The following is an 18057-nucleotide window of genomic DNA, read 5'->3' as shown; positions in this document are numbered from 1 at the left end:
AACTGGCGACCTTCCGATAACAAGACCGCTCCGCAAACCGTTCGGCCACCGCTGCCACAAATATCAACAGCATACACATACAGTAGGCCTACAGAGAAACAAACTAAGACATCAAGACCCCACAAAGAATTGAGGACAAGTCAGGGTAATGTGAAAAAAAAATCATAGGTTTATTTTAGTATGCTAAATTAGGATGCAGTTTTCCCTGAGAACACATCATACCATACACAATAGAATCTAGAAAACATAGAATGGTCACATTAAAGGACATGGAGTTAGCAGCTATGTTCACAGTTTCCTAATTAATAATTGATAATTAGTAATCAAGGCATTAAAAATATGTCAACATGACAAAAGACACATTTAGTAATTTTAGTAGGAATAATGTCTCAAAATGTCTGTCCTACTATTCTCCCGGCAACAATTTTTCATTATAAAGGACTCAGTTCATAATCTTCTCACAAAGAGTACCCACTGTGCTGTACTTTCTTTCCCTTCCCCCTTAACTGTCAACCCTCCATCACTTTCTTTGTCGAGCCAACTACAGTACAGTACAGTAGCTTCAGTCCCATGTCAGAAAGGTGCTTTGATTGTAACGAGCCGTCACCAGCAACAGCTTAGCTGCCACTGGTTTAAGTAAATACATATTGTTCTGTCCAACAAGATTAACAACTTGTGAAGTTTAATTCTGTGCTGTAATTACGTTTTGAAACACTGGGCATGGATACAGTATTGATACAATCATATTCATCTTGCCCTGGAGGCTCCAAACCTTTTTTTTTCAACATTTGAAAGAGATGGCTTTCATAGATGTAAATGTCAAACCATTTACATCAGTCTCACAAAGGAAGTGATAAACCCAGATCTCTCTTTGCCATCTCCCACATCCTGTCTTTCTGTGTGTAACTGAGGTCACATTCAGTTTTCGTCTGCCTTCTCACATTTTGGTGATGTCCACCGAGTCCTGAATCTCAATCACTTCAAACCCGGGGTTATCAATTCCCGCCTTCCCCATGTGATTCAATTGATTTTGATTGTTGTGGTTGCGCTGGTCCACGTCGGTTCTGAAACAGTGGGCACAGTGGGGCGTGGTGACCCGTACCGTTCTGGAGAAGTTAGAGAAGTCGACTCTGTATTTGCCTGTTTTTGTGCGAGAGATGATGGGCAAGAAGCTGTATCCCCACTGGATCTCCTGCGGAGTGTAGGAGGTTCTGACCTGACAGGAGGAGCTGGTGGACTCAGCCATCCCATCCAGGAAGACGACCAACTCAAAGTCCTGCTGTGGAAGAGTGTCTACTGACAGCTCATAGAAGGGGCTTGACGTGTTTATGACGTGGTAGAGGGTCAGTGGGCATACAAAGAACAAGTTGTCTTTCCCAGCATCCACCGTAAAGTCAATGTCCAGCTGGTCCAGAATGATGGTCTCGCCCTCTGCTGTTACTGTGGTCCTTAGCAGCTTGCCATAGATCTGACTCCCTATTAACAAGGTCTTTCGTAGGTTGGCCACTCTCATGTGGAGACAAAGGCTGCCTTTCTTTAAGCAGATGACAGCTGTGTCACTGAAAGTGACCGTCTTTGCCCTTTTCTTGGGTGAGGAGATTTTGGCTAAGATTACCCCGCACATGAAACAATTGATGAAGACACCAATGAGAGATTGAACGATGATGAGAGCCACTGTGCCAGCACAGTGACCTGTCAGCGCCCTGCCACCGTACCCAATGGTGGTCTGGGTCTCCAAAGAGTAAAGGAAAGCTGTGGTGAGGCCATTAACATTGTCTATGCACCGTACGTGTCCATCTGTACGGTTCTGTCCACTCAGGTCCCCGTTGGACTTTGCGATCCAGTACCACAGCAGGCTGAAAACGAACCAGCTCCCAGTGAAGGACGCCACAAAGAGCAGAAAGACAAAGCGCCAGCGGATCTCCACGAAGGTGGTCCAGAAGTCCACCAGGAAAGCAAAGTGGTTGCTATACTCAATGTTTCCAAACTCAATGTTGCAGCGGCCATCTTTGGTGACCAACCGTGTTCTGTGGCTTCTCTTCAAGTTCCTAGCCTGGAACATCCTGGAGTTGTAAGAAAAAGTACAATATCTTAGATAAATGTATGCAATGTATACACATAATAGGCATCTATGTGGTGCTGAGGGGATCACCAGCTGGACACTGAAGCAGTTGCTGTCCCACTAGGCCACCACATCCTAGTTCCTACCATCCTCCTCTGTTTGCTCTCCAATCTTCACCCTTTTGTTTCTTTACATCCAAGATAAATGGTAATGTGGGAGGGAACCAAAGGAACATTTTTGGAGTGTTGTCCAGGGGAGAATTCAACTGTATGTACCCCCCCCCCTCCCCAAACAAAGATACTCAGGTTGAATTCCCTGCGTTCACGTGTCCATAGGTGGATGTGAACTCCTTGTCTACATTTCTCTAATGATAACAGTGTAGGCCAATGTGTGAAATGTAGTGTGCATTGCAATGTACAATATAAAACATGAGAACAAACACTGAATTAAAGAGACTGCTTTTGGAGGTTTGTGAAAGGTTTTGCTGAATGTGAAGTTATAAACAGCACATTAGAGATGGGTATATTAGAGATATTAGGACCACATTCTGTAATATGGGAGATCTATGACTTATTTCCAAGTCTGATTATTTTAGATATTTGTTATTTTACTAGTGACAGAGGATCTAACAACAAAATCTAACATTCGAACAGGAACACTACAGGACAGTAGTTTGAGTTAGTTTTGCAGTGGACTACAAGTTTAGCCATGGTATTGTGGTCCTTTGTGTTTCTCTGTTATGTAACTGACAAAGCTGCCATACCACAAAGGGAAAACTAGACACAAATAATGGTCTGTGCTATTTGCAAACTCTTTGCAACTTCAGCATCAGCATGTCAAGCCTTTCAGTAAAAGAAAAAGCAAACATATAACTATAATTGGGGTAAATATCAATAACATTTCAATCAGATTTTAAAGAGAATGAATGAGACATTTTTTAGACTAAATTAATGTTAAAATAAAAACATTAAAGTTAGATTGTAACAAGTTCTAAATAAAAGCATTAATCGTCGTAATACTTTAACGTACCTGCAAAGTGAGGCCATGGGCACGAAACTTCACACTGGATTTCTTTTGGAACTTTAGACTCCTTTCGTCTCGCAAGTGGCCATGAAGGCGTTGGAAAAGATTTTAATCCACAGTGAAATTTCCTAATCCCAGCCACATGCCACCATGTACACTGGCCTCAAACAGTCGCACGAGCCAGTCAGAATGCATCCAGTCTATGTCTGATGTTGTCACTAAATTCTGCTGCTTTTAAAATGAGCAGTGGTTCCTGCTAAATGTGGTTGGCTGCGAATCTCTCCATTACAAACCACAGCATAACATGGTCCCATAACAGTGTAAACAATAATAGGATGCCATTGGGCATCTAGAATATTCTATATTCAGTGGCTGCACACATTTCCCGGAAGCACGTAAATCTATACAGCTCACACAAGGTGCATCTATTCACAGGCTCCAGTGTGACCAGTTCAGCACCCATGCTGTTTTTGTTTTCAACTCCGAGAGCATTTGGGATTTGTGCCGGGCCCCACAAAGAAATCCTTCAATTGCATTTCCATTGGCACCCCTCCCCCTCGAAAACCTGCAAGTCTGCGTAACATTTGCATCAAAATGAAGAGCTGGAGGGGGTACTGCATCTGTGCCCTATTCCAGTGGCAAAACTAATTATAAAAAGGACACTTTCACAGATGATATGTATGGAAGATAGCTTTATATCTCTCATTTAGGTAAGGACTACTGCACTCAACAGGACCTCAACAGGAAAGGCTGGTGCTCCATTAAGTAGATGCAAATCCTGAGGACAAAGAAAGTTTGAAGTGGCTGCCAGTATTTCCTATTATATATTCAGCTGCAGTGGTGCTATACAGTTATCTCCTGAATGTACCATAGGGATATTACAAAGACAACAAAAGGTTGACATAAAATATTATTAACAACCTCCCATCAATAAATTGTATATGAGAATTTTAAGAAATGCATGACACAAACTATGCTTTCTTAGTTTATGTGATCACCACTCACTGTAAATCTGATAGATAGCAACAAATATTATGGTGTAAAATAAATGAGTGTGCAACTGTGACAGGGTACAGCAGACCCCACCAGTAATTTTGGCTGAAAGAAATGCATTTGGCTTGAATCAGGCTGAAATGGTGGTGAGGTTCCAAGTTCCCTCTGTTGACTGGAGCCCTCAAAGATGCCAACATGGTATGATGTGTTGCGCTGGGGCACAGCATGCCATGCAGGCACCCTGAAGAGCAACATGCACTTTGCATGCACTTTATGTTTGCAATCATTTTCACTCTGGTAGAATAGAGCACTTTGTCCAAAGCCCTGTTCTGCATAACACAACATGCAGACGTAAACAGGAATGGAAGTACTTCTATGACTATGAGGAAAGTTATAACGTAACTACTTTCAACCTGGTGTCCCTATTTTAGGCTTGCAATGAGTATGGCTTAAGTTGTTATTAAACATAGCTCATGTCTATTGCCATATCTTCTTAATATTAAGATTTAATGAGACAGTCGTCTAGGACCTCTAGGTGGCACAGTGCCAGTCAGTTGTTTACCTCTGCTGGTGTGCCAGTGCCCACGCCCCATGTTACTGGGTCACACCCAGGCTGCGCAAGCACTGGCTCAACAGCCTGCTGCTGATTAGGTAGGTCAGTATACATTTATGTGCACTACTGTACTTTGTTTTGTATTAATTGCTCGCTTTTATCATTTCCCCATGTTTTGTCTTTGTTTTTTGTACGTTGATCTTATGTGATATGGACTCCTGTCTGAAATAAAGATTATATATACATTTGCACATATCCCAATTTTGTCCAGCTCCAGCTCTAATTGCCAGTAAACTGGCAGGTGTAGGAAGCTATTTTCGTGTGAGAAGAAAAAGTAGCACCCAGAGGAAACCCATGTGGACAGGAGGAGAAAATGCAATCTCCAAGGCCAGTCAGCAGCCCCAGTGAAGTCAGGTTCAATTGCAGGTTCTTCTTGCTGTGAGGCAACAGTACCTAAACCAGGGCTTGACATTAAGGCTTGTCCGCTTGTCTGGGACAGGCCTAGCTCTGGTCCATAGCCTTCTACTGCTTCTACCCTGCAGTATAAGGCTATGGGACTTTCAGTTTTAAATCTCAAATGGAAATCAGACCAGCCTCTCCTCTTTTGTGGAAATCTCACGAACGTTTGACCTACTCACCAATACAAAGACGGGTTGTGTCAATAGAAAGCCTACTTTCCTTAGTGGACGCACTCTGAGCCCCCCACCACAAGTATAAACGGTACTTTTTGGCCAGAAAGAGATTTCTTTTCACCGGAGGAAAAATATTCTCTATGAGGCAGTTCTCTGGGCAATATCAGTAGAGGGCGCAGCGGAGTAACTAAAATATATATTTTTTCCGGTGGAAACAAAAGCCCTTTTTGGCCAAAAAGTACCATTTATACGCGTGGTGGGGGGCTCAGAGTGCATCCACTAAGGAAAGTAGGCTTTCTATTGACACAAACCGTCTTTGTATTGGTGAGTAGGTCAAACGTTCGTGAGATTTCCACAAAAGAGGAGAGGCTGGTCTGATTTCCATTTGAGATTTAAAACTGAAAGTCACATAGCCTTATACTGCAGGGCAGAATCGTAGAAGGCTATGGACCAGAGCTAGGACAGGCCGGACCCGCGCTGCCCGCACAGAATACAAAACTCTGATGCTGGCATTCAAAGCAACCAAAGGCATGGCCCCCCCATATCTCACAAGTATGATCGTACCCTACAAACCCTCCCGCACACTCAGATCAGCCAACGCAGGGAAGCTGGAGGTACCTTCACTAAAAACGCCGGGACAACGCTCCACACGTCCCAAACTCTTCTCCCTTCTGGCTCCAAAACTATGGAATGCACTTCCCATCACAGTCAGAACTGCAGCCTCACTCCCAATCTTCCGCCGTAGCCTGAAAACCCACCTTTTCAGACTCCACCATGGCCCGTAGCACTTGCCCTAGCCTAGCCCCTTAGATAGCACATTATGTAGACTTAGATAGTATTTTAAACAGACTTATAGCTTGTTACGTAGACAGCTCTAGAATTGCACTTTATGTAGTCATAGCACTTTATAGTACACATGTATAATATATTATATAGTATAGTATGTATAGTTTACATAGATACTCCACTGTTACGTTCTTAGTTTACGCATGATTCATGATAACTACTTTTTATATATGTGATGTATGCCATGCTTTTGTTATTGCTTAAATGTAAGTCGCTCTGGATTAAGAGCGTCTGCTAAATGCCTAAATTGTAAATTGTACAAGCCCGACATTCTCTCCTCGCCGGAGAGAATGTCGTCCGTATTTGACTAAATATACGTTTTCTGCCAGAACTTTCAAATTAATATGAAACTAGTCCCCAAAATGACTTCAAGCCTTAGGAATTAATTATTGGGTGAGTGCACACGCAGTGATACAAGTTTAAATGCAGACAAGGTCAGTCTGCTAAACGTGCGTGGATAGAAACGATCCATGGCTGTGTATTTGGAATACATGAAATGTATATATTAGATCACAGACATTCTAGGGCTATTAACTTGTAAACTGAGAATATTCAAACATATTCAACGTATTCACCAAAACCAACTTACAGTTCATTTAAAATGTATTTTTGTGTGCTTGTGCTTCGGACAAGTGACTTTTGTGCCCAGACAAGTGAATGGTAAATGTACTTGGTAAGTGCCTCAATCATCTACGAGGCATGAGATTAGTGCAACTATTATTATAAGTATAGTACCGTCAATAGAAAGTGAATTATGATGATTGTGGATAAAACACAATGACCCATTATTAGGGGATTTTACTGCCATGCCTCCAAGAAACATTGTGGGCTTATTCAATGAAACACGAGGTCAGGGAGATTATCTGAACTTTGACCCACAACCATATCGTACTGGTGGCAATTAACTCAAAGCACAAAATTACATCTTTGTGACTCAGGTTTATTAAAATTATAACTATAGTTCAACATTCATAAAATCGCACTACTCGTCAGCCCCAGTTTCCTCCCAAAGATCATTCCTGGAAAATATACCGGTACATTCCACTGTAATGGGTGCACAATAGATGAAAAACTTGCATCCAAACAAATACTTTGTTACAAAAATATTTGATAAGTTTGTCTGCAATTAAATATTACTTAGTCCAATAATGTCTCACAATGTTTGATTCATAGAAGATACAGTGGAATTTTCTATTTTCTACAGACTGAGCTTATCTGAACGCTAGGGGGAGCCAGATATTAGACCTATTAACTGAACTGGCACCCAAACTGTTATGTTCAAAACCATTTATCTTCTAAGAACAGCTTCTGCAGAACAGTGGCTCCAACTGAAACATTTGCATGGCCTTGCTGGAGCATCTTGGTGAGGTATTCAAAATAAATTGTATAAAATAAATGACACCTGTGGGATTTCTCCCCAACAGTAGCAGTATACAAATGCATATAGTATACATACAAATACAACAAAAATGAATTAAATGCATTAGCATTCAATGTAACTGGTCAAATGCTGCAAACGTATTGCATACTGTAAAAGAGTAAAATATCCAAAGTTCCTTCACAGTAATCTTAAAATCAATATTTGTAGACTCCAAACAGGCAATATTTTCTGCTGCTGGGTTACAAACACATCTCTTAATATTGAAACATGCTTCCTTTTTTCAACTGTGAATTGTTTTGATTCAGATATTATTCGTATCTACAGTACAAATACTTTGATATTAACACATCTGATAATTGTGTAATCAGTTTGTCAATGTGTAATTGTCACCATCAAATAAACCACTATTACTTCTACTAAAAAGTCTTAAGGGTTCTAAGATGTTGACAGGGTTGAAAAGAAAGAACTAGAAGGTTGTGCTCAATAGAGTTGCCTTCAGTGTTCTGTCTGGTGCTGGGTAGGGTGTCTGTCTGGTGCTGGGTAGGGTGGATGATATGCATATAGTCACTGTCAGGTGGAAATCTTGCATATCCAAAACCATTACTTTTCAGGAAATGGAAAAAAAGAACCTGTGTTCCAATGGATCTAATGTAGGCATTATTTAGTCACAAGCTCTCGTTAATACAGTGCTTTTCATTGGTTGAATATTGCTAAAACCTACAGACTGACTTAACCATGATTAACCAATGATTGACAACGTGTCACATTCGTCATTACATAATTACGAGGCAACTAGAGTAGGCCGGCTGTATGGAATCTTTGGACAGAGAACACATCAAAAAGTAGTGTTGCGTGTTGTCATCACTTGTAACATGATATTACATGATGTTAACCCGTTCTGGGCGGGAACCCCTTTCGGTGTTTTAACTAAGCATTGTGTTATACTTTAACTATTGAAAAATAGCAGATCTACAAGCTCATAGCGCGCCACCGAGTGGCGCGCTACAAGCTTGTAGGTCTGCTATTTTTGAAAAATCGTGAAAATGCGGCATAAATCTTTGAATATATATTCTTTCAGAGGACTTTTTTTTAATTTCAACGTCAGGCCTAACGGCCAAGCTACACCAGGCTTTTCTCGTGCGTTTACCCTAAACGTGCGGCCCGTGCGTGCGTTTTTTAAAATAGGACTGGACCTAAATTAAACGCACGAGAAAAGCCTGGTGTAGCTTGGCCGTAAATGGGTTAAAGCCTAAAGGCCAATTCATAGACCAGCATCAAAATTCTAAAATACAACAGCAGCAGACATCAGCATATCTGTCTGAGCATGTCCGAGGGAGGGAAGCAACATTTTTGTAAGACCACATTCACGTACCGGCGTGGGCGTGGCTCAGCATGAAACCATTTCACATCCACTTACACTATCGCAGTGTAAAGCTGTTTCAGCTGTTGGACTGTCTTCAGACTTGTAATGAGTTTTGCATTTTATTTACTAGCCATTTTAAATGTTTAAAAAAATACCACAATATAAAATTGATATGCAATGTGAGAACAAATTCAGGTTGAGATGGTTTGGACATGCAGAGCAGGGATGAGGGATACATTGGGAGAAGGTTGCTGAAGATGGAGCTGCCAGCAAAGAGGAAAATAGGAAGGCAGAAGACGTTTATACTAGATGCGGTGAGAGAGCATATGCCGAGGAAGATGCAGAAAACAGAAACGGATGGAAAAAAATGATCTGCTGCAGCAATCCCTGATCGGAATTAGCTAAAAGATAAATGTCTTGAGGGAATCTACTGCATTTGTTGATAAATATTGCCATTACAAACGGCAACTGAGAACCGATTGAGACCAGTAAGCCATATCATGACTGAACTATGAAAAGGCAAATGACAGCGGACCGGAGAGACATAATATAGATTATCAACTATAATGCAACTTTGGAGAATTGGCATTTCAGCCTGTAGCCTTGGCTTATGCCAGTGAATTGCATGCGTCTGACCGACTAGTACCAGCACATATCATGAGTCAGAGGGATAGCAGTGTAAATCCCATGCCACACTCTGGGATAGCAGTGTAAATCCCATGCCACACTCTATCTCCACCTTGCAGAGATAACTTGAACAGAGGAATTATGGCCATTTGTCAATGCCAAATTTGACTTCCTGGCATTAAAACCAGTTCACGACAACCGAGTCTAGACTCTAGACAATGTTTTTCTCCAACATGGGTTCCTGATCCAGGATTCTTCTGAAGCCAAGGCCACTCAGGTCCAAGGTCTTGAATTTTCCATCAAGAATGAGCTCTGCCACAGCCCGCCCCACTGCGGGGGAGTGCTGGAGGCCATGTCCACTGAACCCTGTGGCAAAGTACATGTTGTTGACCAATGGATGTATACCCACAATGGCATTCTGGTCGAAGGTGTTGTAGTCATAAAAGCCGGCCCATGCACCGGTAACCTGAGATGAGGAGGAAAACCAGTAGGATAAGTACCCTGCACAAAGCTCTTATGCTGTCATTGTGTCTTTCTGAAGCCTGCAGAGCCAGTTCAGTTCACATGCTCACGCCTCACTCCATCTAGCAGGTCATTTAAACCTCCCTGCGAAGTGCTCACTCATTCTGTTCAGTGTTGCCAGATGGGAAATGTTTAATTATCGTACCGGAGGCTTACAATTATCGTGTTTGAAAAAACTATCGTACACAGCCAAAAAAGAATGTAAAAGGTGTAATTTCACGAAGAGTGAATTGAGTGTAAGAAACCTTGTTTGAGACTCCTATGAGACAAAAACATATCACATATGCTGCAAAGCAGGCAACTTCCTAGACCTTGCACAGATAAAAGGCTGAAACTGGACTGGAAAGACGCGACCGGTGTTTTTAATGCCGCCGAGTACAGATCCAGGGTCAGTTAGTCCAAAACGGATCGCGAATGTTTTGGTGATATGGAGAAATTATTGTACATTTGAGCATTTTTGAGGGCAAACATCGTACAGATATGATAATTATCGTACATCGTTTTTATAATGCCGCTTTCTGCTTAGCTTCACCCCCACCCAGTGGTGTCATGCTCGTAGAACGTAATACCACCAACAATACTGTTCTTAAAGGGGCATTCCACTCATTTTCAACATTTTACTGTCATTAATATACCTTAGAGCTATTATGTGGAAATAATAAAAAAGTTCCCCCATTTTGTGTTTCCTAGAACTGTAAGTATGAACAGTTTCACCATGTTAATGATTCTTTTCATACTTACAGTACTAGGAAACATAAAATGGGGGAACTTTATTATTTCCACACAACAGCTCTAAGGTATATTAATGACATAGTAAAATGTTGAAAATGAGTGGAATACCCCTTTAAGAATGCCTCGTCCTCGTCCTCCACCGAGTAAGAAAAGATTCCTTCAAACATTTTAGTTGTTTTTCTTTGTATTATGGCTTACACCTTTTAATTCAAGGCATTCCTTGAGAAGATTTATAAAAGTTCCTAAAGTTTCCTACTACTATTTATACACCAGTAAACTACTGGTGCGCTGTTCTGTACGCATGCACACATGTAGGCGTACGCGTGTGCATGTGCGTGCTTGCATGCACGCAACGTCATTAAAACGCTGTGGTACCCAAAAAAAAAACCACCATTACACCACTGCCCCCACCCCAGCATCCACCTGTGGGCTCCTTTGGAGGGGTCTATTTAATTCCCTGTAATATCTATTTGGCAGATAATGTATTCCTTATAATAGTTTCATGTTTATGGGGAATTAATGAAATGACGCCTTGACGCCAAATAAATATATTATTCAATCCAAGATTGTCTGACTGAAAATGTCTGTTTTACGATCTACAAAACACAATGTCCAAAGTAAAAGTTCCAATGGTTGCACAATAGAGTGCCCATTTCTGGTTTTGGAAGATTAACATACATCAACAGGACCCCCTTGAAAACAAGTTGCTGAAAAAGCAGGACATATCATGGCGCACTACATCAGCATGAAATAGGCATAGGCCTACACCTACCTTGAGTTTTTCAAATGCAGGAACACGGTGGGCCAAGTGAGGCCAAATCTTTTCCTCAAAGAACTGGTGGTCGACCTCCAGATTACTGGTATCAGGCTCCTCCTCCTGGGACAGAAAGACACATACTGTAAGTGTAATAGATTCCACATTTAGAAAACCAGGGAGGGAAACCACAAAGTAGTATTACAGACCTCCTCTGGCGATGCCCCAGCAATGTAGTTCCCACCCAGTCCCTCTCTCCGGCAGTACACTCCAGAGTAGTCTACTAGGAAAGGAGTGTCCAGACCCGGTCCATCAGGACAGTGTAGTACATAGATATACCTTTGGAAAAGAGAAAGGGACAGTTATATTAGTTACAAAACTCAAAGTTGCATAACTGTCCAAGACATTCTTGTCGTCTTAAATATCTCTATCTTGCTTTTGCTGCTTTCACTTGCATCATAATAAATTACTGAATACCAGAAATCACTTTAAAACACTTGTGGTCTGTCGTCTGTCTACTCAGACATTTGTGTGCGACCCAGACAGTTTTTAAGTTGTTGTTGATTCAATGTTGTTGTTGTGTGATTCAAGAAAAGAAAAGCCCTCCTATAACAACTATTCCATTTCCAACTCAATGTTAGACTCATTGAAACAAACATCCCTGCTCCTGGTGACTGAAATTGTCTTTCATTTTGTCATTAGTTATTTCATTATGTTGCTCTTTACAAAAAAACACATCAGGAACGGACTGAAATCGCTACAGTATCTGGACTTTCTAAAAGTTAACATAAAATAACATGGAATTTGAAGTTTATTGGGCATAAATAGGCTATAGGGGTGTAAATACTCATCAAGCCACTTGATAAATGGAACAACTTAAGTCTGGTGTCCAATGGATGGTTCATGCCTTAGTTAATATTTGTTTGACATTTATTTTAAGTTTGAAACTACTAAACTAGGCTGAGTGATGATTTATAATTGCAATAAAATACACATGCAAAAACTGTATCACTAATGATTTTCATGAATATTTTGATACTGCAGAAAAATGATGGGGGAATTTGGTGCATTTAGCTACCTTTTTCTAGGTTCCACAGGAACGGGGATGCCAGCCATGGTGCTTTCGGGACCCGAGCCAATGCCCAGCATCTCTGCCAGTTTCCCAGAGAATGCTCCTGCTGCATTCACGACAAGAGCGGTCTTAACAAGCTGATATTCCCGACTGTTGGGCATCTGAACCTATTTGACACAAAGCATTTGTTGTATTTTATGTACGATTACAGTACATGATGTTCAATGTACAATGTTTACAGAATGCTCACAAGGTTAGTATGAATGGTTTTGGCAGGTGAACCCATATTAAAATATAATTCCTATGAGTCCACGATTTACATTACATTGTAAACATTGTAATGGCTAACCCATTTTGGGCGGGAACCCCTTTTGGTGTTAGCATTATGTTATGCTTTAGCTATTGAAAAATAGCAGATCTACAAGCTCATAGCGCGCCACCGAGTGGCGCGCTACGAGCTTGTAGGTCTGCTATTTTTGAAAAATCGAAGAACGACTGACATGGAAACATAGCTTTTTCAGAAAACTGTCAGGATTTATAAGACATTTTTATAATCTGATTAAGGGTATGCGCGTGACATCCTCATACCCGGACGTTATGCGGGAACACCTACTGAATGACAAAAAAATACTTTCTGGCTTTGACAGCCGATACACCCAAAACTGAAAAGTCTTATCTGATTGCATTAAACAACGTTAAACTCACTTTGCCAGTCAATTGTCCACGTAAGTATGCCACATCAACATTTCACTGCGCAACCTACCTAAAAAACCCTAACCTAACCATAACCGCAAGCACGGAGCAGCGCATGTTCGCCAACCTTAATCCGGTTATTACATTTTGTTAGCTGCGTGTGTATTGCGTGTGTGTATTTTGACAGCGTAACCTGGTTTCTATTTGCATGTGCTCAGATCCGGTCTAGAGCCCGCCTACTGCATTTGCACACACATCGCAAGCTGATCGCAAGGTCATTTTCAGTTCCGCTACACACCTGTTGACACGATGGAGTCACTTTCTTCTAAAAAGTAAATTGTATTACTGCGCAAATTATATTCACAACCATCTGCACAGATCTCATGGGATGTCAGTTTTAAGAGAAGTTCCTTATGTGATCCCCTGAGGCCTGAGCTGAAGTTTATTTATTTGGACAGAAGTTTTAGATAATCTTGTGTAAAGCACTAAAAGCTAACTTTGCAGTAAGATTGTATTACTTCTCACAGATGCAGTTCTCTGCTAAAGGTAAACCGGTTCTGACGTTACTTGAAGGAGACTCCCCTCCAGTTAACTCATGTAAATATCGATACTGAAACTTGCATAACTGGTTGACTTGCAAGCATTAGTTGATTGCATGCATGAATTGAGTGGCAAATCAAGTGGCAAAGTGAGTTTAATGTCGTTTAACATCGTTTAATGCAATCTGCAATGCAATCTGTTTGCATGTATGGGCTGTAAAGGCCAGAAAGTAGTTTCTTGCCACTCAGTAGGCGTTGTCAGGTATGTCACGCACATACCCTCTATAGTTATGTGCCTCAGATTTCCATTGAGATTTTGCCAAACCACCTGAGCTACAAGGTGTGTCACACTTACTTTAACATGGCTTATCCTGTTGAAGTCCATACAGTCTCCTTCCACAGTGTTCATTATATTTGTTCTATAGCTAAAACCTGTAGGAGATACACCAACACAGACAGTTATAATTCCGGTACAGGCCAGCCCAAAACCTAAAGCAAGCCAACATAATATCTATGCCCTATGCTCAAATAGATGACAATTTTGTGTGTGTGTGTGTGTGTGTGTGTGGCCTTTACACACCTGTGACCTCTCCAATGGACTGCTGGACACCCATGGACATGGCCTTTCTCCTAAAGGCATTCAGCAGAGTCCACGGGTCAAACCAACCCTCATTCTCCAACCCTGGATGAGACGGGAAGAGACAGAGCACAGGAAGATGAAAAGGTTTATGTTTAACTTTGCTAGAACTATTTGCTATAGGCTATGTTGGAGCTCGAGCAGCTCTATCACTGGATGAGATCACCATTTGTTGCGTAAGATTTCAGAATGTTTCTGTGTCGTTTGATGCACATTTGGCATTTCATAAAAAATGTTTGCCTGAGTGTAAAAGGTGCTATTCACCTACAGTATGACTTCATAACAAGTGCAACTGACTGTATATGTTACTCCTAAATCAAGGTTGTTTTGATGTGGGTTTTTGGGAAATGAAGAAGACAAGAGTGTTGTTGGTCATCTTTCGTTTATTCAGTGACCGCCATAGCAGATTCCAAGACCCCGGAAAGGTGTCCCAGACCACCAGTTTTATCTATCTATCTCTCCCAACAGTCCTTTTCCTTTCGAGAGCTAAAGTCTTTGTATACAGTTGTCAGATGTTTACAGAAATATTCATGTCCTTACTAATACATCATGTAGTTCTCTCTATCCCTTTAGCCTTTAAGCTGATTGGCTAATAATACACATCTCAAATTTGTGTAATCATCATAACAAATGAGACAACATGCATGGTCATTGGATCAAATGGTCAGTGTGGTGTTAGCTGTGCTCTCTGCACACATATCAATATCAATTGGTCAGTGGATGATCGGCATTCTTGTTCTCAGCTTGCATATGTACCTATGAAATATTTGATGACATCAGTTTCTAATTTGCACTCACCATATGAAGCAAGTGCGATATCGTCTGTGTTGATCCATGGAAACTTGGCCTTCAGTTGCGTGGGGGATAGAAGAGATACTTTTGCTCCAGCATTCCTAGTTTGATGCAAGACATTTTTTTAATAAACAGCATGGTAATGGAAAGACATTTGAGACACCATGAGCTCACCATATGGAATAGTACAGGTAAGATACCTCTGTGTCTTGTAGTTCTCCTCCATGATATGAGCCACGTTCTCATTGGCCAGGAAGAGGTATCCCGAATGGTTGAACTGCAGGTCCACAGGATCTTCATTCAGAACACCGAGATGTTCCTGAGAGAACACAATGTGACAGTCTACCTCAGATTCAGAAACCTTAAAACTGTAACTCATTTCCCTGCAAACAGAGAGACAATGTAAAACATTTACAAGCGGGTGTACTGGATTTGCAAGACGCTCTCTCGCAAGACAACAAATGATAGCTTGCATCATTTTAGGAAACCATTTCATGATGTGTTTATGTTAATGTATTCACCGTGCACAGTGACCTGACTCCATCTGAAGTAGGTCATCATGCGCTATCACTAGTCAGTTAGTTAGTTCCATGTGACCTACATTGATGTTCCTCATGAAGTCAGCAGAGGCCAGGGAGAGCAGGATGTTCTCAGGCAGGGAGAACTGTTGTCGGATCCCCCCTGCAGAGAGCACAGTGGATGCCTGGGAGTACTGGAGGGACAGAGAGCAACCATTATAGACTGATCCAATTAAAATAAATTGTATTATGGGCAAGTAAGAGCCATTTTGGCAACATAGCTGCACTTTCCATAACTTATCCACTAGTCACAATGGTTTGGGCAAGTGGTTCTCAAAGTGGGGTCCAGGAACCACCAGAACAGAGAGGGTTCCTTCCAGGGGGTGCCCAGCCAAATGACTGATAGGAACCAAATGGACAGTTCCATACTTCGATTTGTACACTCTCAGAGATATGGGGGGGTCCTACTGATGCATATCAAACCAGGGGTCCCGTCAGTCCAGGAGGACTTAGCCGCAATTTTCAACTCTAGATTTTTTTATAATGGGATGAATCTAGAGTTGCAATACCCTCCATTGACTCCCTACTCATCCAAATTGCGTTTGCGATCTGCTTGTATTAAACAACGTTAAACTCATAAACATTGCAGCTGTAGGCCAAGCTTGAATTGTCCTCTTTCAATCTGCGGAGCTTGTTTTTCATAAAAATCCACCGTAGACATGTTATGAGCTACTTTCTGTCAAGAAATTCTGTGCTTTTTCTAAGTGCTGGAGTTTGGAAGCACTCGTCGTAAGTCACTGAACGACCCTGCGTACCACCTGTTTCGAATCTGCACATAATGCAGGAGGCAGCAGCATGACCCGTTAAAGAAAACGAGTGCTTCCAAACTGCAACACTTTCTTGACAGAAAGTAGCTCATAACATGTCTACGGTGGATTTTTATGAAAAACAAGCTCGGCAGATTGAAAGAGGATAATTCAAGCTTGGCATACAGCTGCAATGATGGTGAGTTTAACGTCGTTTAATACAAGCAGATGTAGTAGGGAGTCAATGGAGGGTATTGCAACTCTAGATTCATCCCATTATAAAAAAATCTAGAGTTGCAAATTGCGGCTAAGGAGGACTGTCATATTTATTTGCACATTTCAACAATGGAATTCAAAGTGCTTTACACAAGATTATCTAAAACCTCTGTCCAAATAAATAATAAACTTCAGCTCAGGCCTCAGGGGATGACATAATAAGGAACTTCTCTTACCGTTGGGTCCTTCTCGACCACGAGTATACGAACAGCATCTCGCATCAGCTCCTTCTTTTTCAGCCAGTAGGCGATGGACCATCCCACCACACCCCCTCCAACGATCACTATGTCTGCTCTCTCCGGTGGCAGGCGAGGATGGGTGTCTAAGGGGGTCCAGTCACCCCCTGGCAGGGCAGCTGATGCCTTCTGTCTAAAGGCGTTGAACTCTGACTCAAGATCTACAGCAAACATTGTTGCACAACAATTAATGCATGATACGATTCTGAGATGAGTCTGACATCCATGCATATTGATTGTTTCAGAAACACTCATTGATTGATTGATTGAAATATGTATTAACAGTTTCAGTTTGCAGAATTACAGTACATTTCAAGCACAACTCAATACAAAGACTGTTAACTGTGAGTGGACGACCCAATAAAGCATTACACTTGTTTACAAGAGGGTGCACCTTGTTCAATTCATCAAAAATGACATATATTAATGAATGATGTTGCTGCTGTTGTGAAACCTCACCTTTGAAGAAGTCTTTCTGCAGATGTGTTCCAGTGCTTAAGCTTTGACAGCTGTGTCCACAAAGCAACGTGCGTCGTCGGGTCACCCGCAAGCAACTAAATAATCCGGGAACCGTGCGCACAGTAACATGTAGTCCTCGCCACGTTGACATGGCTGGAGCTGTTTACCTGATGCCGTGTGCGTTCATAGGCCACTGTGAACTGAAAACGCACTAGACTAGAAGTGTGAGCTCAACATGCGCTTGTCTTCCTCTGAATTTGTCTGAAACCATCCACTAACCAAGGACAAAGTGACGTTGTAAATAACGCTGTGACGTTGGCTGAAACCACACTGGCGTCTATCATGTGACTAGTGGGCAAAAATGAAGGCGGAGCGATGACGGAACAATTCACTTAGAAGGTTGCAGATCCGGTGTGTAGCGGAACTGAAAACGACCTGCAGTAGGCGGGCTCTAGACCGGATCCCCTTTCCACGCCCACTTCCGGTAGATAGTGGTGTCATTTAACATTAGGCATTACCACTTTTTTTCTCTGGAGAATCT

The 18057-nt window shown here is 41.7% G+C and overlaps 1 protein-coding gene across 4 annotated transcripts; it reads right to left on the bottom strand.

Moving 5' to 3' along the window:
- Positions 1-187: 187 nt before the first annotated feature.
- LOC306927600 (FAD-dependent oxidoreductase domain-containing protein 1-like) lies at positions 188-17849 on the bottom strand. Of its 4 annotated transcripts, XR_013790547.1 has the most exons (12): positions 17517-17846; positions 16998-17218; positions 15823-15933; positions 15422-15540; positions 15228-15322; positions 14373-14474; positions 14148-14224; positions 12567-12727; positions 11698-11827; positions 11507-11611; positions 8059-9946; positions 7036-8026 (listed from the first exon to the last, which is right to left on the bottom strand). XR_013790547.1 is itself a non-coding variant. In XM_079507400.1 (11 exons), the coding sequence occupies exons 1-11, from the start codon at positions 17665-17667 to the stop codon at positions 2049-2051; spliced, it is 1287 nt and encodes a 428-aa protein (XP_079363526.1). In that variant the 5' UTR covers positions 17668-17849; the 3' UTR covers positions 1946-2048. The 4 variants fall into 4 exon arrangements, 3 of the variants coding, with proteins under 3 accessions (XP_079363527.1, XP_079363526.1, XP_079363525.1); XM_079507400.1 differs by lacking the exons at positions 7036-8026; positions 8059-9946 and adding an exon at positions 1946-2063 and having other exon boundaries at positions 17517-17849; XM_079507399.1 differs by having other exon boundaries at positions 7036-9946.
- Positions 17850-18057: the final 208 nt, after the last annotated feature.

The sequence above is a fragment of the Electrona antarctica genome (genome assembly GCF_951216825.1).
Source record: "Electrona antarctica genome assembly, chromosome: 8".
NCBI lineage: Eukaryota > Metazoa > Chordata > Actinopteri > Myctophiformes > Myctophidae > Electrona > Electrona antarctica.
Note: the sequence above shows the minus strand (reverse complement) of the source record. Positions and strands in the feature narration are given on the sequence as shown.